Consider the following 27,180-nt stretch of genomic DNA (forward strand, 5'->3'; position numbering starts at 1 on the left):
AAACAAAACGCAATAAAGGAGAAGATACATTCTCTGAGAACCTCTTGACACTTAAACATTATGTATAAATCCCTTCATTGCATGACTACTTACAAGCTACTGTATAATGTTTCCTTATTTATTCAATTTTATCCAAATTTCTCCATATATTAAAGGGATATTTATTCAGCCAATTTGTTCTCTAAACTGCCACTGACAATTCTAGTCATGATGGTTCATCTCAGTTGCCACGGTCATTTATATTGAGAGATACCTAGAAGGTGTGTGAATAAGGTCTAGAGACGTGTTTGCCAGAAGTTTCCAGGGACAGATCAGGAGAAAGATTGCACAATCAATAGTTTTATTTACTAATGAACTCAAATTCAGAATATAATTGGGCAGAAGGCTATATAACTGTAGAAGTTTGGGCCTAGTTACCAGAGTTGTCATATGGCACAGCTTTGGATGTTGTCTCCAAGCCCTGGACCTTATTCTCTTTGTTTCCAGGTTGCTTTGAAATAAGTCGGTTTCCTCACAATGCCTTCTATCAACAATATTTCTTCCTTGACATGTGATCTAAAAGCACTATTTTTAGACAGCTGCAACCAAAGCCTCTCTAACTAAAAGCCTGAGTAAGTTTCCTTCTTTAAATTGTATCTCTTATGTGTTTTGCATAGTGAAAAAAGGGTCTGGTTCTTCAAGCTCTTTCCACTCATTCATTTCAGTTGATGTGGAAACTTAATGGGCTCTCCTGAGCATTAGGAAACACAACTGTATTCATGTCCAGTTCCATTTTGCCAGGTGGGATGGAAGCATAATCAATGCTTTCAATCATAAAGGAATTTTGATGTAAAAACTCAGAAAGCTGAGTCTAGTGGCACATACCTATAATGTGGAAGGATGAAGAAACAGGGTTTCAAGTTAAAGGCCTACCTGGCTATTGAGCAAGTTGGATAAGTTAGCAAGTCTCTGACTGAAAAAAAATAAAGGCTAATGGTGTAATTTAGTGGCAGTTTATATATGTTATATAGTTTATATAACATGCATGAAATTTTAGTTTCAATCCTGGTGGGTGGAGCTAAAAGAATTCTGTTCCCTTGCTTAGGGAATATATATGCTTCCTGAACCCATACTTACAACCATAGTCCTGAGACCATTACCTCAGACAGGAAAGAAGAAAAATGAAAAGACAGAGGAGAAAATAAACAATAACAATCATATTACCATGTGTTTTTTTTTTTTTTTTTTCAGAGCTGAGGACCAAACTCAGGGCCTTGTGCTTGCTAGGCAAGCGCTCTACCACTGAGCTAACCCCCCCCCCCCCCCGCCCAACCATGTGTTCTATAGACAAACTGCATGCCCATCTTCAACTTCTCTGATGCCACAGCAAAGTAAGGGAATCTGTTTATCAGGAACCAGTTCTTGGCCCCATTTCTGTATGATGGTTTAGGTATGTAAGCCAGCTTTTCTGGTCTTTGTCTTCTCTCAACCTACACAGCAGTTATTTTAGTTGCCTATTTAATTTTCTACTAAGCTATTATGGTGGGAATAGCATTGCCCTGTTCATTGTTAGGCATCCTGTGCTGTACATTCCCCTGGTGGAGAAAAATGTGAATTAGCAGTCTACATTGTTGCAACATCTTTTAATCAGGTCTTCTACAGCATCCTGAACATGTGCTTCTACCACTAGATATGCGAAAACATTTCATTCGACTGTCTCTTTCTTGTTACATATAATTATAGGCTCCTAGAGATAAAGGCATAAATCCAACTTTCCTAATACGTACAGAACCCTCTCTGTGGAGAATCTGACTCATAGACATCTATATTCTCTCTGGCTGCCCTGACCTGCCTCTCTATCTCTATCTATCTCTTCTTGGCAGAAAGAACAGCTGTTATTGACTTGTTTATCGCTCAGAAAGTATGAGGGGCACATGCCTAGATTCAGCTATTCTCTGCATTGTTAAAGTATTGAATTTCCACTCATTTTGTTGACACATGTAGCCACCTAGGAAAGTACAGGAAAAACGCCTACTTTCTGATGCCAATTGTCTTCTGATCTCAGGGGGGTAGTTCTGCTGATGACATTGGGATGTTTTTTCTTTCTTAAATCCCTACAGTGATTTATATGTGCCAACATTCCATATGTATAAACATCTTTTCACTTGTTTCCAATACTGCCCTCTTTCCTGACTATGGCAGGTCATTAGTCTCTACTCATATTTAGCAAAAATATAAGATTAAACAACAGGTGATTCATCACACCGAATTGATTTATCATTACACTCTCCAAAATGGAAGCACTTCAAACAGGATGTTGCTTGTTCATCATGTAATTTCATCTATTATCCAAGCATCTCTATTCTCTGGAAGTGTTTTAAATATTAGCACTCTTGCTGTGGGATGGTCTGTATGTCAAATTGCTCTGATTGGTCAATAAATAAAACACTGATTGGCCAGTGGCCAGCCAGGAAGTAGGTGGGAGAAGAATAGAGGAGAATTGTGGGAAGCAGAAGGCTGAGGCAGAGAGACACTGCAGCCGCCGCCATGACCAGCAGCATGTGAAGACACCAGCAAGCCACCAGCCACGTGGCAAGGTATAGACTTATGGTAATGGATTAATTTAAGCTATAAGAACAGTTAGCAAGAAGCCTGCCACGGCCATACAGTTTGTAAGCAACATAAGTCTCTGTGTTTACTTGGTTGGGTCTGAGCGGCTGTGGGACTGGCGGGTGACAAAAATTTGTCCTGACTGTGGGCAAAGCAGGAACATCAGTAGGTTCAACCACGGAGGCATCCTTGATGATTCGCGTCAACGACTCGGTACCCAAATTGGATCCTCCTTGTCCTGTGGAAGAACACAAACAGCTCCCCTGGATCTCGCTATTACGGGATCCGGTCCATGCCATTTGTTATCGAATACATTTTTCCACATCACTTTTTCTTCCTGACAAGGAGGTGCCACAGTGTGTCTGTCAGCCGCTGAATCGCCAGCATCATTCAAGATTAAAAAATTAAGAGTGCGAGAGATATTTTCTCTCTGGGGGAAGCATGCTCTGCTATCCCCTTTCTCTAATCCAATCTTCCATAGGTGCAGATCTTGCCCTTAATGGCCTGATTATTCTTTTGCATGCTGCATTCGCATTCTCAAAGGCCAAAGATTCAATTATTGCCTTACCAGCGTTTTAAAAATTGAGCAGAGATGTTTTAGACAGGTCATCTTCAAACCCTTCAGAGATCTACAGGGCCTCTGCAAGTGGCACATTAAGCTGCGTGGTGGATTTAGCCTTTAAAAAGAGGTTTCTGGGCTACACGCTGCTTGGAAAACTCTAGCTACAAATGGCGCCCAACGTGTTGGCAAAAGTTTCTAAAAGCACAGACCCACGATGGCTCCCAGAGCTGGCGGAAAACGTATGGCGGGAATGAGGCCTCTGCAAGTGGCACATTAAGCTGCGTGGTGGATTTAGCCTTTAAAAAGAGGTTTCTGGGCTACACGCTGCTTGGAAAACTCTAGCTACACACTCTATAGGGTTAAAATGGAAGAGATGAAAAAAGATGACACACAGAAGCCAAAGACACCTGCTGTGACCACTAATAACAGAGTTGTATTTTACCTAAGTAAAGAAGAGTAGATATTTTATAAAATAAAAATAAAGAACATATCAATCTAGAAAAATTAGTATGCACTTTCTGTATTTATTTACCAGAATTGACACAGAGTAAAGTAACTGAATTTATAAACCTAGTGGGAGATTTTCCTATAACTATTTCTATAATTGAAATAAAGAACAGATAAAGGGTAGTAATGACATATTAATAGTATCAACAGAACTTAACAGACTTGCCATATTGACATAGATATCACTGTCATCATATAGAAAGCATGGAGTCTACAATGAGAGGAAGTACTGTCCTCCATACACTTATAGGATATTCACCAAGGTGATAATGATCAACCCATGGGAAAATAACTCAGATTATGTGCTATCATTAGTTAAATTACTGAGACTTTCAGGTCTAACAATTCAGAACTATTAGAGAAATGTATAGCCACCCTTTGCATTCATGGATTCCACATTCATAAGAGTCAATCAACTGAACATCAAAACTATTTGGCAAAACATAGTGGTTATAGTAAACAGTTATAGTTTTTGTCATTATTCTCGAATATAGTAAATATATATATATATATATAAAACACAATTTATTGACTATCATACAAATTTAGAGGAGCTTTAGTGTGGGCTCAATTAACAGATTATATGCAAACTCTGTGACCTTTTGTATTAGGGACTTGAACATCTTGGATTTTTTTTACCTGCATTTCTATTTAATTTTATTTTTAATTATACATGTAGTACTTGGGCATAATTACACATATGTGCATGTGTGTGGGTCCCTGTGGACTCACAAGAGTGTTTCTGATTCCCTGGAGTTAGAGTTACATGTGGTTGAACTCTGGTCCTCTGCAAAGCAATGTGTGCTCTTAACCACCAGACCTTTTTTCTCTAGCCTTTTCTCCAAACCTTGAGGCCAGTTTTCTTCATATATTTAGGACAATGGTATATAGTATCCTGGTTGTAAGGTGAGTGGCCAGTCTCAAATGTAGGGCAAAAATGTGGAAGCAGCAAAAATCCTGTCATATTAGAAAAGGATCTTGAATTATTCTCTTTTCTACAGCAAGTATGATTTCTCAATGTAAGAAATGAAAACTAACTCAAGGTAAAATTCCTCTGGCACTGCTTTGAGAGACAGCAACAAATGAAGTCAGGTGGATTGCTTTTAACTGGATCTTCCTTTTAGATTGTAAATCATTTTAACTGGCTTTTGTGTTTCAAATGCATTCTAAAGCAGTGCACTATCAGTTGAGTTTAAATGAGTTGTTTAATATTCTGCTGTTTTGTTTTCTTTTGGTTATACAGGAGCAGTGTTTGGTGCATTAGAAAGGCAAGCTCTCCTACTTGTAATAAATCCATGAGCCAAATGGCAGAACATGGAAAAGTACTAGAAGGTATCAGATTTGGGGCATTTACAACATTGAAAGGCATTGGAAAGAAAGAATCTATTAAACTCGGGTAGTAAGATTTTAGTTGGAAGAACTTTAACTAAGGAAAGGAGAAAAAACGAGAACAAAGACCTAAAAATGTATGCAGATTATATTTATGAAAAATCAGTTTATTAAAAGGGGACATTGGCTGCCAGGTCCCAAATAATTCATTGTGTTTCTCTTCCTTATTTCTCGTACTTTGAACTCCTAGTAAATCAGAAGTAGACATTTATAAAGAATCTCTGCCCACGTCTGTAAAGGGGATTCTTGAAATCCAAGCAACTACAGTTTCTCTATACCTTCTATTAAATCTTGGTTCAAAAGTCTGGTATTAGCTGGACAGTTTGTAGCTCTTCTCTGAAGACTGATAATTGTTCAGGAAAAGGGTCTCCTTGTGTGGTCTCGGAATGCCCTGGTGACTCATTTGAAAGGTCAGATTTTAATGTCAAATTACTGCACTGAAATTGGATGATAATGCTGCAAACTGTACATAATATTTTCTTGAAATGTTGATACATATAAGTTTGAGAACTAATGGGCATAGGAGCCAGTGAGTGGACCTGATCAGCCCTGTCAAGGAAAGACTTGTCTCATGAACTTACATGGTTTTACTTTATTCTCACTGATTTAAATACTGTAGTAAACAGCTCCAACTGCGGCTCACAGGGTTTCTGACATGTCAGTGCATTCACTGTGTAGAGTGTAATACACTAAAGGTAAGTGTATCCCATCTGCATATGCATAGAGTGAAGCCTATTCATCTCCACTGTAACAGTATTTGGAGGTTGACAACATAGCAAAGTTGGGGCCTTTCTGCATGGGATTTGGAGACCTCTCTACTGAACAGAAAATAGGAAGATGGCTTTAGTCTATGAACCAAAACTTTTCTGACTCCAGATTATAAGCAATGCAATGTTGTATTCCATAAATGCAGAATGATGAGAAATGAATTGTCATTTAAGTTACCCAGTCTATGGCAGCCATAACAAGGCCAATGAGAGAAAATAAAGAGTTGGGTGAGTAAATAGTGAGAAACTCAGCCTCAGTTTGTATGGTGTTGCAAGAGAAGTACCTTACAGTTTCCAGAGGTGATAAGTCTGAAGTCTGTGTGTTGTTCGTCTCTCAGTACATTAACTGTATTTTCTAATATTGTCTTACAACACCCTGAAACACAAGGTTTAAAGCATGTATAATGTTAACTTATGTACTTAGCAGATAGATTTTATATACCATCATGGTTCTAATAACTGGACACAAATGTGATTAATGAAGGAAAAAATCATAAAATCTTAATTAATGATGTTTCTATTGTAATTGTGGTTAATAGAAAAAAGAAAGTAGTAAGAAAAAGACTGTCTTATTTACTGAGTAGCAATTGTAATGATAACATGAGGCAGTGTGTGGGGGTTGGCATATAAGATAAGGTAACGAAATATCTTTGGGAAGGATATGTGATTATGCATGCAGAGGCTGGTGCAGGAGAGAGAGCAGACATGGAGTAGGAGTCAAGGGCCCTAGTCTAGGCATTCATTCTGAAGCAAAGAAAATTATTTGCCAGCATTTAGTGAAAAAATTCATTTGGACTAAGGGCAGTATAGCCCTGTGGTGTGACTGTAATCACATGCACTCGATTATTCCCAAATACATGCTGCAATATTCCTTAAAGTGTCTGTTATTAATATAATGATGGAATAATTCAGCAAAACTCATAAGTAGCATTATTGCATCCCTTTGGCACCTTTCGATTCCCTGGGACAATCTTTCAAAGTGCCAAGTATTACATAGGGAAAATTGTACATCTTCACATCACGATTAAGCGCCACACAAATCTTTCTTTTGTTGAATAGGAATGGAAGCCCTAGAGATGAATTTCGCTTCATTTATATAAAAGGTGACACAATATGCAGTGGAAGCGTTGTGCAAACACTGGGAATCGGGATATCCCCAAACCATCACTTCCTTAACCTCTTCTAACACTCCTTGAGGATGCTGGTGAATCTCTCTGCTTTAGGTGCTTGCTCTCGTTCAGACCAAAAGACTTTGCCAGGCTCAGCATGGACCTGAGCCCCCTATTCCACACTCACTGGCCCGGTTGTTAAGTGACTTGCATATCATCTTTGTATTCACCACCCCTGGTACAGAAGGGACCACCATCACCAAAAGTCACCTGGCAGTGTATCAGTGCTTGAGGAAGAAGCAAGAGGATCCTTCTGAGAGTGTGAGTGAGTTAAAGTAGAAGAGAATAATGTTGATAGGAACTCTTTGACATGAACCTCCCTTCTGTTCTTCTCCATAGGAAAGAGGGGAATTTCTTCTTTCTGAACTCAAGCTCTGGTTTCTGGGAAAATGGTAGAATAGTTATGTTGATGATTACTGTGAATCATAGATAAGCCCCTTAGTTGGCATCTGGGCCTGGTAGTGGCTATATAAAAAGTGAATATTTTCAGCATGTCCCTTGGTATCAAACATGTAAATGAAAAACATCCCACCCTCCTGCAGCTAACCAATCAGTTTCTTAATGGAAAACTTGGGAAGACAGATTTTATTTCTTATAGTAATTTTCAGTGAGTAGAAGGACAGCTCAGAGACAAAAAGAATGCTTGAGAAGGGAAGATTTTATGTTTCCTGTCTGTGGAACACTTACCTCTGAGAATCTGTCAGAAAGTGAGGTCTTATCCTATTTGACAACAATCATTATCTCGTGAATAATTCCTTCTGAGGAGTTTGAAACTTCCATCTATGCCCCTGAAATGGCTGCATAATGTGGCAGAGCCATTATGTAAACTAACCCTTAGCAAGCGTAGGATGTTATAACTCCTTCCATCAAAAAGGTAATAATCTGTGACATTCAGAAATCACAACACAAGTGCTGTGTCTGTTATCTCTGTAACAATGACAAAGTGTCCCTTTATGGGGTTCAGAGTAAGAAAGCCCAGCTCCTATACAGTTCAGGTCACTTGACTTTCTCCCAACATGTTATTTTATAGCCCTGTTCTTGTTAGTTCTGAGTAGATCTCCAAAGTTAGATTGGAAGGTTGGAGTATTAATAAAGGATAACACCCAAAGCCCCTGTATCACCAGAATGTGTCAGTTCCCATTGTTGGGACATTCTCTGTAGCATCTGCTAGGAATGAGGATTGACAAAAATGCTTTATGATCAGAGGAGTATCATTTCCTTGTTGGTTGTTACAATATTTCAGAACTGAATCTTCGCATCTATCCTATGAGACACCAGTATCTTTTCTCCTTGTGAAAAGAAAGGGCTGTTGGAGTATAAATGCTTTCTCTACTGACTAATTGCTGTTTTATTAGATTACTCTAGGTTTGTTGTTGTGGTATATGAGATGATGCTTATTTTTGTGTTAAAAATGACTGGCATTTAGTTACTCATCTCTATAAACATCATTAACTTGTATTTAAAATTCTGTTTTGTTAAAAGACAATAGCAGGTCTCTGGACAATGGCCATCTCTTAAGACTGGCCTTGGATCAAGTGCTAATTTGCTAATATAGTTGGAACTTTCTGATGCTGCTTCTGCCTTGCCTGCTGAATAGCAGCTGGGTCTGACATGGATATGCAGTTCTGCACTCCCAGGGTTTCTATATGGAGGCAAAGATGGGCACATTTCAATGTTTGGGTCTTCTTTTCATTCCACCCTGTGATAGACAGGAAATCTCTCCAAAAATTTCTATATCTTAGTCCCTTGTAAACAGGAAGTTTGGAGTCCACAAAGTTTAGCAAAATAACATCAATATAAAGAGCTTTATAACTTTAAAAACATTGACTGGCACCTATTCTTATCATTCTCTAGAATATTTTCCATCTTTTTTATACAGATTGAACATGTCTATTTCCATTAAAAATGCTTGTGACACTCTAATTTGAAAGAATATAATTGCTGGAATAATTCAGTAGCATGATTACAGAAGTTTTAATATATCAATATTTGCTATTTGGACAAAGGAATCAGAGAGAAATTGAAATAATTTGTGTGACTTCTTGCATAGCTTTGAGTTTCCTTATATCTACAATTCTAGGCAGAATCATGAGCTGACTTCTCTGGAACTGTCTCACCAAGGTGTCTCCTGGGATTCTTGAACACTGTGAGCAGAGTTGTTTGGGTAAGCAAGGTGACTGAAGGAATGGATGCTTTGAAATCTTGATAGCATCATCTAAAGAATGCTTGGCTGTTTTCCATTAGTATCCTGACTCTGGTGTGTTTTCTGTCCATCTGCTATCACTTAAGGGTAGCTGTAGCTACCTTAGAGTACCATAAAGTCTCATGGTCACTAATGATTTATAACCTCTTTCTCTCTTTTGTTTGTTTTTCGAGACATGGTTTCTCTGTGTAGCTTGGGAACCTGTCCTGGAACTCACTCTGTAGCCCAGGCTGGCCTCAAACTCACAGAGATCTGCCTGCCTCTGCCTCTTGAGTGCTGGGATTAAAGGAATGAGCCACTGCCCAGCATATTTAAGAACCTGGTTATCCAAGACATTGGACTTTGGTTTAGGGATTTGGATCATGTTTTCTTTTTTTTTTTTTTTTTTTTTTGGGTTTTTCGAGACAGGGTTTCTCTGTGTAGCTTTGCGCCTTTCCTGGGACTCACTTGGTAGCCCAGGCTGGCCTCGAACTCACAGAGATCCGCCTGGCTCTGCCTCCTGAGTGCTGGGATTAAAGGCGTGCGCCACCACCGCCCGGCTTGGATCATGTTTTCTTGTTTCAAATTTTGTGACATTGTATGGGAAGAAAGTAGAATTGTCATTCCAGAAATTCATTCAAATCTTCCTTCCAGCAAGCATGATCTACACAATGGATATTTCTGATTAATAAATCTTGGTCTGAGAAATGTTTGAGATTTGGGATTATTTAGATTATTTTTGATTTTGAGATATTCATATACATTAAATGGGACAATTGCGGGATAAAACCAGATTCTAAACACAAAGTAATTTATGTTTGAGATACACTCTGTGCACATAAACAAAAAGTAATTTTATATAATATTTTAGTGGATTTGTATTGTAACTGGCTTTGGTTGTCTTAGCAAGAGCATAATGACACCACAAAACTAGACCACTCTATGAGTAGAAAGGTTTATTGGAAATATGAAACTGCTGTGTGGCTATGACTCACATGATAGATAGAGAATAGCCAGAGGCATTTGGGGGTCTCCAAAGCTGTCATGGCTACCTTTGGAGGTAAAGAAAATAGAAAAAATGGGGAAATACTTTTAAGTTATAATGAAAGCAGGTAACTATGGGCAACAAGAAGCTTTAAGTTGGAACAGCCTGGAAGTATGGAGTAGCCATGGGGAAGAGGAGCCAGGAGGCTAGTGTGGAGGCTTTGTGTGTGCTAATAGGGAACTAGAGGGAGAGATAAGGGAAGTGGTTCTTCCTGGCCATGCCCCAGGTTTCCTTGGAATACCAGCGTAAACTTATGTCTATCTGCCATTAGTCCCCTTGTTTACACTCTCAGAGTCCAACCTGAGCTGAGCCCAGACTGTCATTTGAAGCATTATAACTGACACTGCATTTTAGGGGCTAACAGGTTATGTGAGACAGGTGTAGAATTTTCCTCTTGCGATGTCATGTCAGTATTCAAAACAGGAACCTTTCAGTTTGGAAATGTTTGGATTAGAAATGCTCTACCTGCAGAGCTCAGCCAAGCTTCCAAAGACATGTGGAGGGCAGCTGTAGTCCAGAGACATGTCCCAGGGAACCACTGTGGGCATACAGATAGGCACATCCTCTAGATGGCGTCATTCCATTGAGGTTTTTGGAATTATCCCCAGCTCTCTCTGGTGGAAATTTGTGTCTCCTTTTCCAGTGTGTCACACAGAGCACAGAGTATGGAGATTAGTAACGTAGTTGTGTTACTGAAAGAAATAAACAGCATTAATAATAGCAGGTTTTCAGAGCCACTGCTGTGTCCGGCTTGGGGTGCTACCATTACTGCCATATTACACACAAGCAGAGTGAAACTTGAGATGTTCTGGACATGTTGCCACTACAGTGTTGGTAAACGGCAAGAGATCAGCATCCAGGCCTAGGTTGTCTGTGAAATTGTTTGGCTAGCGAAGGAATCAGAAGCCACGGTTACCAGAGTTAGAATGGGCTTTGTTAGAGAGAAGAGAGGATAGGACAGGAGAAGCCAGGCCTGGCAGAGAGGAAACAGAGAGGGGCGCAGAGAGGTATCGAGAGAGGGAGAGGGAGAGACAGACAGACAGACAGACACACAGACACACAGACAGAGACAGAGACAGAGAGACAGACAGAGACAGAGAGTGAGTGGACATGCAAGTCCAGCTTTTAGGCTGGGACTCAGTCGCCTGCTGATGATGTAACAAGGCGCCTAGCTGCGCATGCACAGAATCCTGACACTCTGACCCCACAGACTGTCAGATCCAAATCCCCTCACCTCCCAAGGCCGTCCATATATCCAGAAGTGAGCTCAACCTGGATTGTAGGAGGATTTCTGGCAATTAGATAAAAGCCAACATTCTTCAGGAACTTGTGAGGCCTGATCCCCTCTAACAAAAGGAGGAATCTCCCTGACCTCTGGCAGAAGGGACATATGGCTACCTATGCTCCAGACTCCTTCAGTATCACAAGTACACATTTCAAAGTCCATGTTAACATCCTAGCCCTTATCACCTCCTACCCTACCTAACCCCCTCACCTCACAGGCTTTCCTCCCCCAGTTATTCATTCTCCTGCTATTCTCTCTCTCTCTCTCTCTCTCTCTCTCTCTCTCTCTCTCTCTCTCTCTCTCTCTCTCTCTCTCTCTCCTATTCCTGCTTCTCCACTATGATCTCTCTATTCTCTATCCCCTGATACTCTCTCTTCTCTTGAAAATAGCCCTGACCATGTCCAATCTGTCAACCATGTTCAATATACTTCTTTCTCTCTATGCTTTGGATTGGTCCAGATGCCTCTGGATCTCCTCTCTCTCATACCTGTAATCAAAACCTGCCTGTAGCCATACCATGGAGCATCATGTCACCAGTTTATATGCATGCCACACATGGCGCCTTTCCTGAAGATGGTGATGGTTTGCTGCTTCAAATTTTTCTCATTTGTTGCCTGTTGCAGAGACAAATATGCAAATGTGTGTGTGTGTGTGTATGTGTGTGTGTGTGTGTGTGTAACTCTGTGTATGTGTGTACACATTTACACTAGTATATACCTGATTTTAGGGGACATAGGTCATATAGGGTATCTTCCTCTACTGCTCTCTACCTTGTTTTTGAGATGAGGATCCCTCACTAAGCTTATCTCAGGATTGCCTAGGCAATCTGTATAAGCCTCAGGAATGCTCTTATTTCTATTCCTGACATACAGGCATGTGCTGCCACTTCTGGCTTTTGTACATGCTGGGATCCAAATTCAAGTTGTCTGGATTATATGGCAAGCTCTTGACTAACTGAGCCATCTCTTACCTGCAAATATGTTATACTTTTAATAACTGAAATACAACATAGTTATTTATGCACTTGAATTAAAATGCAAGCTACTTTTAATTCCCAATGACTCTATGTGAATAGATTCTTGACTTGGTCAAATTAGTCCAGTCCACTTCTGTACTTATTTTTAAGATCCAGTTTTATATAAAAAAATGCTAATTCAGTTTATCACTATCTGATCACCCTGGATATAACCTGGACACTGCCTTTTAGCGCTGATGTTCCCTACTTTACCTGTTCTCAGCATGTTCCCTCAGGTTGGTTCTATTCCTGGTGTTTCTTATTAGAAATTCTCCAGCTCCCTGATGAGCTTTTCCCAGTTCCTTGGCTCTAAATCCTCACTTACTAAAGCTACATTCAGAATGTAACCCACTTTCTGCCCTCCGTTCCACTACCCAGGTGAAAAGTCCCGCTGCTGCTGATACCTAGCAAGATCTTGCTACCTGGTGTATATGGGGCCAATCTATGGCACCAAGAAAAAGCTGTCTGTTGTAGCTTGGCTGTCCACCTGTTGGGAGATCTGGAAAACAAATCTGCCTCCCATACAGAAGTTGATTAGAGTTGCAGTGGGTTATGGGAAGGGGAAAGGCTACTTGCAGATTGGATGTCCCACAGTAGCTTAGGGTTCTTGGCGGAGGCTCAGATCCTGTCTCATCACAAGCCATGAGGCCACTCTTCTGATATGATGTGAAATTTATTGTCTGGGTCAGTTTGAGTCCTTCTGTATTCACAAATCCCTGAAAAGTCCCTTTCAACCCACTTTGAGTGGGTTCTTGAGTCTTTTCCTGTAAAACGACTTCTGGACTTTATTATCTGAAGAATTTCTACAGTGTAGAGCTAGTGTGGTGATAGTCTCTACCATCCCTGCTCTTTGTCTGAGTAGTGTGGGCTTTTCTGTGCCACCACTAGTTCCACAGACCAACAGCACTCAGGATCACCAGCTTCTACACTTGAATTTCTGTGATACGGGCAGACAGCCTTACTTCGAATTCTACATACTAGAAACTCTACAGCTGCTCTTGAGCCAGATGTGTCAACTAACAATGTAACAGCAATAATACAACATATAACACACACACACAATATTTTATCTCTTCCCAAGCTGGACAAGACTCATAATATTTTCAGTTCTGTTTTTAAATTGGTAGAAACTGAAGTATCAAAAAATTGAGATACAATTTAAAAAGCAATTAAAACCCAAAGAAGTTAATATGTCTTAAAGTGAATTAATAGGAAGTGAGATTACATTCAGTTCTCATTAAGTTTAGTGTGCTTTTGGCTGCTTTATTTCTTCATATACAGTTAAATTCTGTCAACATGACATCCATGGTCAAGTGAATTAACTTGCATAATATTTCTAGAATTTTCATAACCGTTTGATAGTGTTTTCTCCTCCACTTTTCACTTTATGGTACTTGCTGAGTTTGGGGACTCAGAAAAGTGGTCCTGTGGTCCTGAGACAGTCTATTTTGTTTACACTGAATTCTTTTTTCTGGTTCCTGCTTTCTCTTAGAAATCCCTTTATCCTCTTTAATTCATGAACCTACAAATCCTTGGCCACTTAACACTGATAAAGAAAGATTTTATATAAGAACTCATATTTCCTCAGCAAAAAAACAATAAATAATCTGGTTCAGTTTTTCCAAAAATTGTAGATTAAGCCCTGTAATGGGTGAGTCCAATACAGCTGAAACCACTTCATCTACAAGTTAATGGATGAAATTAGCATGTTAAAGAGTTGGAGGGCTTAATGAGAAAGGAAATCTCATCAAAAACCCTCTCAGGAACACTAAAGTGGCAGTTGATTTTGCTTGTATCAGGATTAGGGGCAGTGCCTAGGAATAAAAGTAAATTCCAACTTTGAAGCCACAAAATTCTGTATTGAAACTGTCTCGTTCTCAGATTTACTAAACTCCCTTACTGTGTGCTCACAGTAACCATATGGATTTTTTACCTTTTCTGGGTGGTGATTTCAGCTCTCCTAACTGGCCAGGGAGAGATGGCCTACTTGTTTCTGTGGGCCTTGCCCTTTTTGAATGGGTTCTGGCACTCTCCATCAATAGAAACATCTGGAAAAACAGGTTGCTGGATTTTTGTGAACAGCTGTGGTTCTTGTTTCATGTTGGTGTTATGCCCAGATCGCAGGGATCACCAAAAGACCACCATGGAGACCAAATCCTGTATGTAAAAGCAAAGAGCCTTTAATTTCAAGCACCAGGGGCTTGGTTTCTCTTTCTGTCTGATGCAGTGATGGGAGCTGAGAGCCCAGAGCTCAGGCAGGGTGGGGTTTTTGTCATAGCAGAGGTTGGGGTGAGGGTATTTCCAGGGTTAAGGACCCTGATTGGCTGAAATTTGTCTAGGGATATAGCGAATGTTTGGAATGTCAGGAATTTCCTCTTAGATGCAGGCCTCCCTCAGTGAAGTCAGTTTATGGCTTTTCCTGGGTCCAGGTGTTGCCTGCCAGAAACTGTGTTTGGGCCTCTAAGCCTGTCCTGGCAGCTGTGTGGTCAAGCTGTTTTGGGGCCTCTCACAATGGTACTTTATTTCATCAGTAGCAAGGAATCTCCCTCTTCTGTTTTTGTTGTTGTTTTGTTTTGTTTTTATTTATTTTGGTTGGTTGGTTTGTTTTGTTATGGAATTAACTTTCATGTTTTCAAATGCACTTTAAAAGATTCCTGGATTATCCAGTTATTATTCATTTTCTACTGCTTTCTGTAGAGATCAGGCTTGCCCAGCACTAATGTAAACTATATTTACGTGTAAAACAGTGTTAGGTCCAAGGTGGGCTGACCAAATGACAGTGCTTCCAACAGTGTCCTAAATGACAGACAGTCTGGGCTCAGCACTGACGTGGTAACCACAAGGATTGCTAGCAGGTAAACAAAAGCTTACACTCAGCCTTCCTCAGAAACCTTGTGAAGGGGGTTTCTGGTTGTCAGGAAAGCCATTCGTTCCTTTGTCTGATCCTACAGCCAACCACCTCTGGCAGCAGGGCAGCTAGTTCCTCAATAGCTCAAAGGAGCCCGGAACAGATCAACAGCCCAACTCTAGCTCCTGGACTGTTCTGCCCTCCAAACCTCCTCCCACTATTCCGACTCCCAGGCTTCCTGCAGCAACTACTCCCTAACAACTGGCAAGACTTTCCCTGCCTCTTGCTGTTCTCTCTTACCCCCACACCCACAGACAGCCCGGCAGTCTCACATTCCTGAATAAACCTTCCTTTCTACCCCTGGAGTGGTCTAGTTTGGTGATTCATTATACCCTCACTTACAAACAGTACTTTTTCAGAGTGTACCTTGACAAAGTCACTAACTACCCTTTACCTTTCTCAAAGTATGTTGGTCCTGGGGTAGACCATGGGTGTCTTAAACTAATGTTCAGAAACCCAGTCCAGACTGAAGACAGGGAGTAGGTCCTTCAGCCGGATACCTTAAAGGAGTGAGGCCCCGACATTGTTGTGGTAATGGTCCATCACACTGATCATCCAGTGTGTATGTGTCAAGGAACTGCCCCAGGTGCTTCAGCTTGACACAGTCCCTGCTGTTGATATGACCTACAGGAAGTGCCACGGACCCACTTGCCCACTGGATCCGTTATCCATCCATCTTTTCCTATTCATTCTCCTGGACCCAATATTGACATCCACCTTACCAGGCTCCACAAATCCTGGGTTCTACAGATGAATTCTGAACCTGCATCCTGACATTAGAGCAACAGCAGCTGGAATCCAGGATTGATGATCTAGTCAAAGCTTTTCTTCAGAATTTAAAATGCTTGGCAAATGGGTGGAACACAGAGTGATTCTGTCAAGGAAAGTGTCTCAAAGCACCAGTGGTTGTTACATCAGTGCTCCCACAACTTCCAGTACCAGGGATAACTAACTAGTAGGTGGTAAAATGCTCACTGAACCTAGATAAATAAGCGTTTTACTAAGAAAACAGCTACAAAACTCAACCTCACCTAATGCTCAGGGAATATTGTGGAAGTGGAAAGGGGTCTGGAAAGATTCTGGGAGCCAGAGGACCAGGGAGTTTGCTGTGAGGTCCTGTCTCCTACTAATGTCACAAGCTTCCCCCATAACCAAGTGCCTATCCAAACAGGAGCTGAAGGAGGACACCAATGGACACTCCAAAAGTGGACAAGGATAAGTCCACAATGTCTCAACCCTCCACAAAGAATTATATGCTGCTGAGGAAAACTGATAGATGGCCCTCCCCAGGGGAGAGCATACCAAGTGATCATCCAGTAACAGATTGTCAGCCCTAAAAAGCATACATACAAGTAACATTCTACAGACTGAACAGTATATATATGAACAATAGCATGTAGTAACCTCCCCCAAAATGAATTTGAAGGAGAGTGGAGAGGGGTATATGTGAGTGTTTAGAGGGAGAAAAAGGAACATGGGAATGTTGTAATTATATTATAATCTCAAAAACTAAACAAAAGAAAATTTATGGAAGAGAATAAAATGTTTACATTGAAATCTATATTGGCTAGATGCTAGAGAGGTAAGAGTTCAAAAGGGTGGACGTTTGGGGATGGGGAGACAGTCATGAAGGAGAAGCACTTTTTGTTTTGGGCTTGCCTAGTGTCATGTCAAGGATGCATGATCAAAAACATGGCACATGAGTGTGGGTTTTAATTTTGAATCACAGGTGTGGAATAGAAATATATTTTGTTATTTTGCCCCATTGTAGTTATGAACTGGTTAATTTTCCTCGTGTTTCCCCTTTCTCCTGTCTTCTACCATTGAAATTGAATTTAGAATAACTCCAGTTTTTTTTTTCTTATGCTTCTGGCATTATACTATGAAGATGAATAAAACAAGACCTCTCCCTTCCAGAATTCACAGCATTATTGAACTGATACTTTGTGATTGCATTTCCTATGGTAGACTCGGGGGAAATTCAAAGATGGAAGTAAGAAATTGACCAGACACAAGCTAGCTTTTTGTCTTGTGCATTCTACCATCCCTAGGACTCTACCCACTATTCTGAATGCAGCAGCCATGTGGCAGAGAACTCCAGAAAAGCTTCATCTCTGAAACTACACTCACACGCTACTCACACTTAATGTGGTGCCCAAATGAAGCCTCTTGTGCTGCTTTCCCATAGTCCACACCAATATTATCCAGATAATTGACCCCCGTCCTTTTTAATAGGTGTGACACATGTCTTCCCTTGTAGACGCTCTGCATTAGACTCTAGTTGGCAGGCCTCCCTCCAATCTCCAGGACCACTTGAGAACACTTATGCTCTTGTTAATAAGATTTAGCTCCTTAAGCTTCCTAGACAAAAGCGACAATATACATTTAAATTATCATTCTGAACACTATAATAGACTTTTTATTGTCTTATCACACGATCTATCACACAGCTTAAACAGCAGTTAGACAGATGCAGTTATGAACTGCATGATATTTGAGAGCTGGGTAGGAATGAGCTGATGCCTCACCTTTAGCTGCTGTGAACTGTTTTGTCTTTCTTTGTTTTCCTAAAACTCATCTGTGCCGTGAAGCGAGACTTTCTTATGTTGTGGAAATGTGGCTGTCTTCCTGCAGAATCAGAATCAATTCTCTAATCTCTAGCACTGTGGGTACTGAGTGAGAAAAAGTCCTCTCCACACAGGAAGCTAGAACTCCTGTCGTCTTTGAACTCGCTGGTTAGTATAGGAAGGTGAGAATCAGCAAAAATAGCCGGTAACTAACTGTAAACGGTGACAAAATACCTTTCCCTTTTCACAATTGAGTGATTACATTATTTATTTGATGCATTTGCAATTGTTGATTAAATAGAGATGTGCATAAACTGAGACCTGATAGAAATAATTAGAAGTTTAATTACAGCAAATTAAGAGAAGAACACACTGTGAAGCAGAAACAACAGATGGTCAAAGAAGAAAATGCTCATTTGAAACTATTAGAAACATTAAGGGGGATCTAAGGAAACACACTGATTTGTACAGACACAAAGAATTTCTCTCTTTCCTTTCATTGATTTGTTTCAACATTCTTAAGCTATGTCAGGAATGTTTTCATGTTCCTGCCTTTGTTTTATTATTTACTTTTCTAGAAACCATTTATTTTCTTATGTGGTTTTATTTCATTTGGAGAGTATTCTCCAATTTGAGAATATTTTGTTTGATGTCTCTGCCAATTATCATAACATTTCTAGAATACCAAATATTAATATTACGCCTATCTAATAGTTCAAACTACTTATTAATTATTCATGTGGCATGTTTATAGCAAGATCTGTATATTTTCACTCAAGAAACATCAGTCCTATGAGCTGCATTTCAGGTGTCAGTATGTGCCAAACGTGGGATAAAGGGAATCTTTCCATACTTCCTCCAAAACTGTTTCAGACTTACTGAATTTTTTTTTGTGGAATGTTATTTGTAGACTTCCTTAGAACTACCATCTTGCATATCATGTCTTATCCATCTGTTTTTTATTCTTATTCTTAAAAGATAGGTTTTCCTGGAATTATAATACTATTACTAAATCTAAAGATTATAATTTTAAGGTAAATATTAACAGCACTAATGGGAGTTTATATGACCTCTAAGCAATTCTATTTCCTGAAAGTGGACTTGGTAAACTTGAAAGACTCTGTCCTCTGGTGTTCAGCACATGGAAATAATCATCATGTTAACTACAGCCTGGTGTTGTTAGCCAAACTTATCCCACCCTATCCTGAAGATATCATAAATTTAATTTAGCCCCAAAGGTCAGCTTTCTTTCACAAGTGTGCTTTTTTTTCCCTCTATCATTAGCCACATTAGAAACTTATTCTTAAAGCTTCAGGGTTCTGTTATCAATGAAATAATTTTAACTTATGATGGGTAGAAATAATTTTGATTTGAATATACTTGTTCTAGTTTCTTCCTTTGTTTCTTTTTTTTTTCTCCTCAAAGGACACAGTTTCCTGTGTCCTTCAGTTATGATAGAAGGTATACATTTCAAGTTCCCAGTGTATGATATAAGAAAAATTGTAATGCAAATGGTGCTTTTTTTCTGTTACAGATTTTTGGATACTATACTTCATATCATTATGACCCTGGTAGTAATAACAATTGAATTGAAAGTATGACTTTGTGGGAAAACAGCTTTTTAATATCCAATAAAAGCTTGCTTTGTGATACCATACTTGGAGTTCATGGAAGACTATATTGTTAAGGAGCAAAGCCAAATAGTAACAATAACAGAATGTTTTTTAGTCAACAAAATGTTTTTAAAAGGTCACTTTAGTTTCAGTTGTTAGGATGGCTGGTGTTTTGTCAACTTTATGTAAGGTAACGTCTCATAGGAAGAGGGACCTCAATTAAAAAGGCCTCCATCAGACTGGCCTGTGGACAAGCCTGTGGGACATTTTCTGGATTGATCATTGATGTGGGAAGGCCTGGCCCATTGTGGATAATTGCATCCCTGAGGAGGTGGTCCTGGGCATATAAGAAAGTAGATTACACAGTAGAGTAAGCCAGTATATAATAGCACTCTTCCACGGCCCCTGCCTCTAGGTCCCTGCCTTGAGTCCCTGAATTCCTTTGATGATGGATTATCATTTGGAAGTATAAACTAGATAAGCCCTTTCCTACTCACATTCCTTATGGTCCCAGTGCTTTATCACAGCAACAAAAACCCTGCCTAAGACAGTTGGCCTTACTGCTTCAAAATCATTTTATGTCACATTTATAGGTGGATTCTTACTCTAAGAGTCTGAATGGAAGAGAAGTATCCAGTATCCAGAGCATCAGGGCATGCTGAAAAAAATGCAGCACCTGAGCCATACATAAGCTTATGATCAATTTCTTTTTAACAGCAGTGTAAAACTTCTGTTTAAAACATAACAGTGCAAAAATGAAAAATAAATAATCATACAAAGTCTCATTTCTCAGAGAAGTGTTTCTGCACTATTAAAGACAAACCCTGCAAACTTTAGACATTAGTTATGCCATCGGAATAGGAACTGTTGCTAATATTGCTAAGCCAGGGCCCTTCTAAGGAAAGAATACAGTAAAAAAATTAGCCTTTAGATAATTCTGTTGGGGCAGAAGAAGAGATTTCTACTGTCAGCTCTTTAAAGTGGTAATCAAAATTAGATGACCAGTGAGATAGAATGCTTCACAGAATTTAGGCTTCATGCTCATAACTTTCTACAAACTGTGCTCTATACTTCATAAGTACAAGAGAAAACCAGCACAGCTGGCCTGAAATGCTCTCTTTGGCAGAATGAGCCTGGGAAGTTATGCCTGAACTCACTGGGAATGTGAAAAGTGAGTCATTTGCCAGACCCTGATGCAAAAAAAAAAAAAATGTGGTTTATAGTGAACACCTAGTAGCCAGGTGTTTGGAATCTGAGTATGTATGTGCCCATGTCTGTGTGACAGATACTGAATAGAAAGATCGTCCTCATAGGCTCAAGTGAGGTTCCTTTGTACATACCTGTACAATGCCATTGATGGGGGGATTAAGAACATTCCCTCTGGATGTCCTGGAAAAGGACTTTAAAAGCCATGAGTCTGCTTGCTTATTGGTTTTGACCCATGCTCTTTTGCCCTTTATCAATTTTTCTTTGTTTTATAAATAATTTTTCTTTAATGAATTGTCTCTTTGAAAACAGTAGTATATTGAGTCCTATAAATCATGGGAGAAAACCGCCAAACCCACAACGTTGTCTGGAACTTCTGACATACTGTCTTAATTTCACCACATGCTGTTGCTGATAATGTCCTCGCCCCATATTATCTCTTTCCTGGTGACTAATACTTCAATATTGACTTGGGTGGTACCACTCCCCAAGGAAACCTTGACTTTCTTACTGTCATTGAACTAGAAGTAGCCATAGGATATTGTAACTTTGACTATCTATGTCAGTTTATTTAATTCATAGCATTAATTAATCTGTCTCTCATTATGGTTCTGACCATATGTCACCTCGCTCCTATTTTTTTAAGCTGAATATGGAATGACATTTTTTTCTTGTCCTTTCTAGCTGCTTGGCCTCTGAATGAGTTATGACTGACTTTAATGAATGTCCATTTACCTGATGATGTGGCGTTAATAAGGGAACATCACTGAGGTGGATGCCGCTTTTTAGCCTCCACCAGATCTCTGCCTTCATACAGAAACTGAGGACTCATAGTATCTGAAGGCAGGTTGGAAATGAACTATAGCAGTTGTTGGAAATTAAACACTTTAATTTTCTGTAAGTGATTAGTTAAGTCTAATAACTTTGATTAATTGACTTGAAATAAAATATACGAGATTTTTCCAACTTTCTGGATACATATGAAAGAAAGTAAACTTGCTCCAGAGAACTGAGTTATTATCACTCAAATAAGAAAGAATTTATGTGTACATACACCCGAACATGAACTACTCTTAAGTAAGAAAAGCAATTTCTAAGGAAAATAAACTAATGACAATCATAAGTTCTCCCCCAATGCCCTTGTAAAATCTTTCCCAAAGCCTTAATTGCATGTTTTCTTTTTTATTTTCTATTTCTGTGAATATTACTCAGCTTTAACAGTCTAACTCGTAAGTATAAGGTCCTCTCTAAAGGTTAAGAATTTGCTGCATAGACTTTCAAAAATAAAGATTAAAAGGTACAATTGTGTTTTAAATCTATTTTTGCTTAACCTTGATATAATACAATTGTCAAGTGAGTATATAAAATACACCAAAGTATTCTGGAGATACATTTGCATGTTGATTCTTTGGGGGATTCATCCTTATTTATATAGCTATTTGCAAAATTAAATAAAGATTAACCATTTAAATACTATATTACCCTTCCATAATTATAGCACATCAACACATTAATTTTTCTTCTTCCTCTTAAAAATGTTCACAGTGAAGATAGCAAAGTGTCAACAGAAGATAGACTGAAAAGCAGTTGAGGGGATGTGTAGAGCATATGAGCAAGACTGAGTAGTGTTGGAGTGTGCAGAGGTAAGAAGTACACTAAACCATGGCATCCCAAGAGCCCCTCAACTTGAGCTTATTACTTCAGAAGTCGATCAGTGATGGAAATGGTTGATGTCAGTACACAGAGTTGTTAGAGAATGTGATGTTCTTGTTAAGTATTCAGACAAGATAGTTGCTTCCTTTCATTCTGTACATTAAACAAACAAACAAACAGAAAATGGACGGATGGTTGCATTTTGGAAAAACTAAATTGGAGACTTTAGGTATGCAATCCCAGATGAATTGATAGAGTAAAGTGAATCCACCCCTTGGTGCAGCCAATTAATTTCTCTAAATTGAACGTCTTCCACATCCTTTTTTGTCTTGCTTTCCAAGCACCTCTATCAGCTGTCACAGAACAAACAACACTTCTTCATACCAATCCTGCCAATATTTTCTAGACAGTCTAGATGATTCTAAAGAGTAGCTCCCTACAGGGTAATTATGTGAAGACCGCTTTGTCTCACTCAATGAAGTTTCATTATTTCTATCTGTCTCCCTGCTCTTTGTGGGTAGGGCTGTTCAGAGTCAAAGATTCTGATGCTGAAGGAAAAGCATTCAATGTAAAAGATAAAAACCAAAACATATAAGTATATATTTAAAACAATGAATACAATGGGAGACCAGAAGAAAATTCTCAGATGAGAATATTATGAGAGGTAGTATTTCACAGTGAGATTCTGAGGTAGTTTGAAAGAAAATGCCCCCCCCCAAAGGGAGTGGCACTATTAGGATGTGTGGCCTTGTTGGAGGAAGTGTGTCACTGCAGGGACAGGCTTTGAGGTGTCTTTTGCTCAAGCTTACCTCAGTGTGACTGTCAGTCTACTTTCTGGTGCCTGTAAGGTGTAGCATTCTTAGCTCCAGCACCACATCTGCCTGCAGACTGTCATGCTCCTATCCTGATCATAATGGACTGAACCTCTGAAACTGTAAGTGAGCCACCCCAAATAAATGTTTTCTTTATAAGAGTTGCAGTGGTTAGCCGGGCGGTGGTGGCGCATGCCTTAAATCCCAGCACTCGGGAGGCAGAGGCAGGCAGATCTCTGTGAGTTCGAGGCCAGCCTGGGCTACCAAGTGAGTTCCAGGAAAGGCGCAAAACTACACAGAGAAACTCTGTCTCGAAAAACCAAAAAAAAAAAAAAAAAAAAAAAAAAAAAGAGTTGCAGTGGTCATGAGGCATCTTCACAACAATAAAAACCTAACTAATACAGATTCCTTCAAAGGATTACATGATATCAGTACATGCACAAACAAAATATAATTCCCAGTCTCCTGTGCTCACAATCCCAGCTACCCAGGAGCTGGAAACTGAAGAATGGTGCATTCATGTCCACCCCCAGCTGCATATAAAGATGCTGCTTCAAGAATCATATAACACAAATATAATTTAAAAGAAACAAAAGTCTTAAAGTATTTACTATAAAGTGATAAATAAAAATAGTGACATAAAAGTAAAAGGAGACTTTAGCAGATAAATCTAAGAAGCAATACATGTTAATAAAGTTAAGAAGATGAGAAGAATCAAGGAAATAAAGTTTCCAAGGAATGACACTAAAGTTTTCTCAGCAATGTGAAGCATATGAGAATTTAGCTTGAAGACCCTTTTAGATGGTCCTTCAAAAGTCTTAAAGAAAAGAGACTTTGATTTGCAATCAGTATTCCTTTTAGTAACCTATCAAGGAAAGTGTGGGGTATACAAGGAAAGTCTTTTATTATTTTTAAATATTACATTTACTTTTCTATGTGTATTTGCACGAATATGTATGTACATGAGTATGTCAGGAAACTATTCTTTTCATCTACTGTGTAGGTGCTGAAGATCAAGTTCAGGAAGTCAGGGATGGCAGCACATGCTTTTACTGGCCCAGCTGTGTCTCCAGCCCTGAACTGTAGTGTTTTAGATTGATTTTTTGCTTATTCATTTACTCTTTTATTTATTTACAGTGTAGATATATTTTTTGTGAAGGCACATGGATGATGTGGTATGTGTGTAAAGGTCAGATGACAATTTACTGGATTCTGTTTTTGCCTTTCATCCTGTGTGTTCTGGGAATCAAACTTTACTTAGGTCATCATGCTTGGCAGCAAATGCCTTTTACCAACTGATCTACCTCACTGGTGCAAGAAAGTATTCTAGATGTAAAATACCAAATATCTTTCATTGGAAGGGGGCATAGCACAGTGGTAACACATTTGGATATCATACTAGATACTGTTTGATTCTAGAAACATACACACACCTTAAAAATACCTTCTCCTACCATTTCTTAAAAACTTTTTGGAGGATAGGTATCAGTAAAATAAATGATAAAAGCAAAAAGAGAAGATCCCTGGGAACCCATCACTGGACAATGATGACAACTGAGCAGATTCCCTCAACTGGGACAGGACCCCACTGGGTTGCTATGGTGATAGGCATCACACTACATCTAACATGGAGGGAAGAATGATTGGTGTAATGATTATTTATAGGACACTGACAACATTTTTGGAAAGTATGTTAAGCGTTTAGTAAAAGATAGTGTCATATATTATTTATACTGGTGATATGTATCTCACAGAAGAGCATTCTGAATATGTATGTTTGAGAAAGAAAATTCAAATAATAGCCAAATAATTTCCAAAAGAGAGAAAAGTGATTATAGCATACCATGTGACACTGTCATATTGAATATTTACATAATCATGAAAAATATAAATTGTAAAATTGATTTATCCAAACTGCTATGGGATGGCAAAATAGATCCACAGGTAGGAGTCATTGTTGACAAACCTAAAGACCTGAGTTTGATTTCCAAGACTCACTTGTTTAAAGGAGAGAACTAAATTCTACACATTTTCCTCAGACATTTACATGTGTCCTTTGGCATGCATATGCACACAAACACTCACACACACACACACACACACACACACAGAAAGACACACAGAGAGAAACAGAGAGAGAAATAAAGAGACAGAGAGAGAGAGAAAGGGGGCATAGACACACAGAGGGTAATACAAATGTAATTATTATAATTTTTAAGACCCGTGCTATGACTGTTAATTTTCATTGTCAACCTGAGTGGGGTTAGAATCAGTGGGGCAGCAAATCTCTGGCGTCATCTGTGAAGCTGCTTCCAGAGAAGTTTAACTGAGAAAGGAGGATGCACCCTGAATGTGGTATCTCTACACTATGAAATGTGATGAGAACTGAATAAAAAAAGAACAAAGGAGAAAGCTTGAGGACAATCACCTCTCTCTGCTTCCTGACTGCAAGTGTAACTGAGAAGCTGACTCACTCTCCAGTCACCCTCAAACTGAACCAAACAAGCTCTTCATTCCTTAATTTGCTCTTCTTGGTACTTTGTCAGAGCAGCGAGCAAAATAACTACTATGTCTGCATCACGTTCCGAGAGGAGAGGGACATCAGAAATGTAATTGGAAGACAGCTGTATTCTTAGTATAGCAGAAACTCAATCAGCAATAGCTGAGATTCCCAATTCTTCAGTGGAATTTAAGTGAATCTGTATAGATAGGGTGGTGAACCTTGAAAACACAGCTGAACTCATCTGGAAGTCTCCCCTAGGAAGCAGGAGTGGGAAATGAGATTCAGAGGCATCAATAATGATTACCTTCTAAATAATCACAGGTCATTGATCGTAGGGTCTTTTAAATAAACTATATGAGTCATATTTATAACAAGCCTTTAAATACTACACCGATGAGATGTGGTGATAGATTGAATATTCCTTTTGTCACAAAACCATACCAATAAATTTTATTTTAAAATTAAAATATTAAAATTATCAGTCCTTTACATGAATTCTTGATTTTAGATTTGTTATTCTTATTTATATTTTATATTCTCAAGTAACTTTAAATTCTGAATAAAGTAAATGTTTTTAGTTTGAGATTCTAAGAAAGAAAAAAAGAACTGAAATTTATTGTAACAGTTCAGCACTGTGGGGAGCTCACTGCAGCCCATCTGAAATCCTTTAAGGAGTTATTGCTCATTATTCATTTACAGCTCAGTTGTGACATCTGTCTCCTTGAGGGTCACCATATACAGTTTTCTGTGTGTAATTCAGCAGTGCAACTTATTTACTGAGTTACAAAATTACTCTTTGACCTTTTCAAGACTTATAATTTTGAATATGTGAACATCATAATTACATATTTAGAAAAGATATTTTACATAATTATCTTTGTGGCTTTAAGAATCCTAGTAATAATCCTGCAATCCCAGTAATTCCAGATCCTTAGAAAGCAGAAGGAAGATCTTGAGTTTCAGATTAGCCAAGGATACAGAGTGGGACTATGGAAGAAAGGAAGAGAGGAAGAAAGGGAGGGAGGGAAGTAGAGAAGGAGGGAGGGAGGAAGGAAGGAAATGATGAAGGAAGGAAGAGGGAGGGGAAAGAGGGAAGAAAGGGGAGGAAAGGGAGAAGTGAAGGGAGGGAAGGAGGGAGGGAAAAGAACAGAGGGAAAGCCCTTGTAGGCTCTGTTATCAGGTCAATAAAGAGGTCACAACTGCAAGATTTTTCTAATGCTATGAAGTGAACTCTACGAAAAATGTTATAGTCAGTCAGTATATGGTAGATAAGAATGCAGTTATGACAGGAATATGGACCATTTCACATACTGAACTCTCTTCCTTAAAACAAATTAATTCTCGCTAACCATCATACTTTAAGCTTTTCTCTTTTCCCATGATTTGACATAGTTTATTTTATTCTATG

The 27,180-nt window shown here is 39.1% G+C and overlaps 1 protein-coding gene across 2 annotated transcripts in view; it reads left to right on the plus strand.

Annotated features, from left to right (window-relative positions):
• Nucleotides 1–27,180, plus strand: part of Gpc5 (glypican 5) — a 1,351,527-nt gene that overhangs the window by 718,618 nt on the left and 605,729 nt on the right. The window contains exon 8 of one of the 2 annotated variants that reach the window (XM_042285376.2): nucleotides 9,064–9,389. The exons of the other annotated variant lie outside the window; for it this stretch is intronic. Within the exon in view, the coding sequence (XP_042141310.1) occupies nucleotides 9,064–9,080 (17 nt within the window). The 3' untranslated portion in view covers nucleotides 9,081–9,389. Of the gene's footprint in view, nucleotides 1–9,063; nucleotides 9,390–27,180 lie in introns of those variants that run through there. 2 annotated transcript variants of the gene reach the window in all.

This window comes from Peromyscus maniculatus, chromosome 9, assembly GCF_049852395.1.
Source record: "Peromyscus maniculatus bairdii isolate BWxNUB_F1_BW_parent chromosome 9, HU_Pman_BW_mat_3.1, whole genome shotgun sequence".
NCBI lineage: Eukaryota > Metazoa > Chordata > Mammalia > Rodentia > Cricetidae > Peromyscus > Peromyscus maniculatus.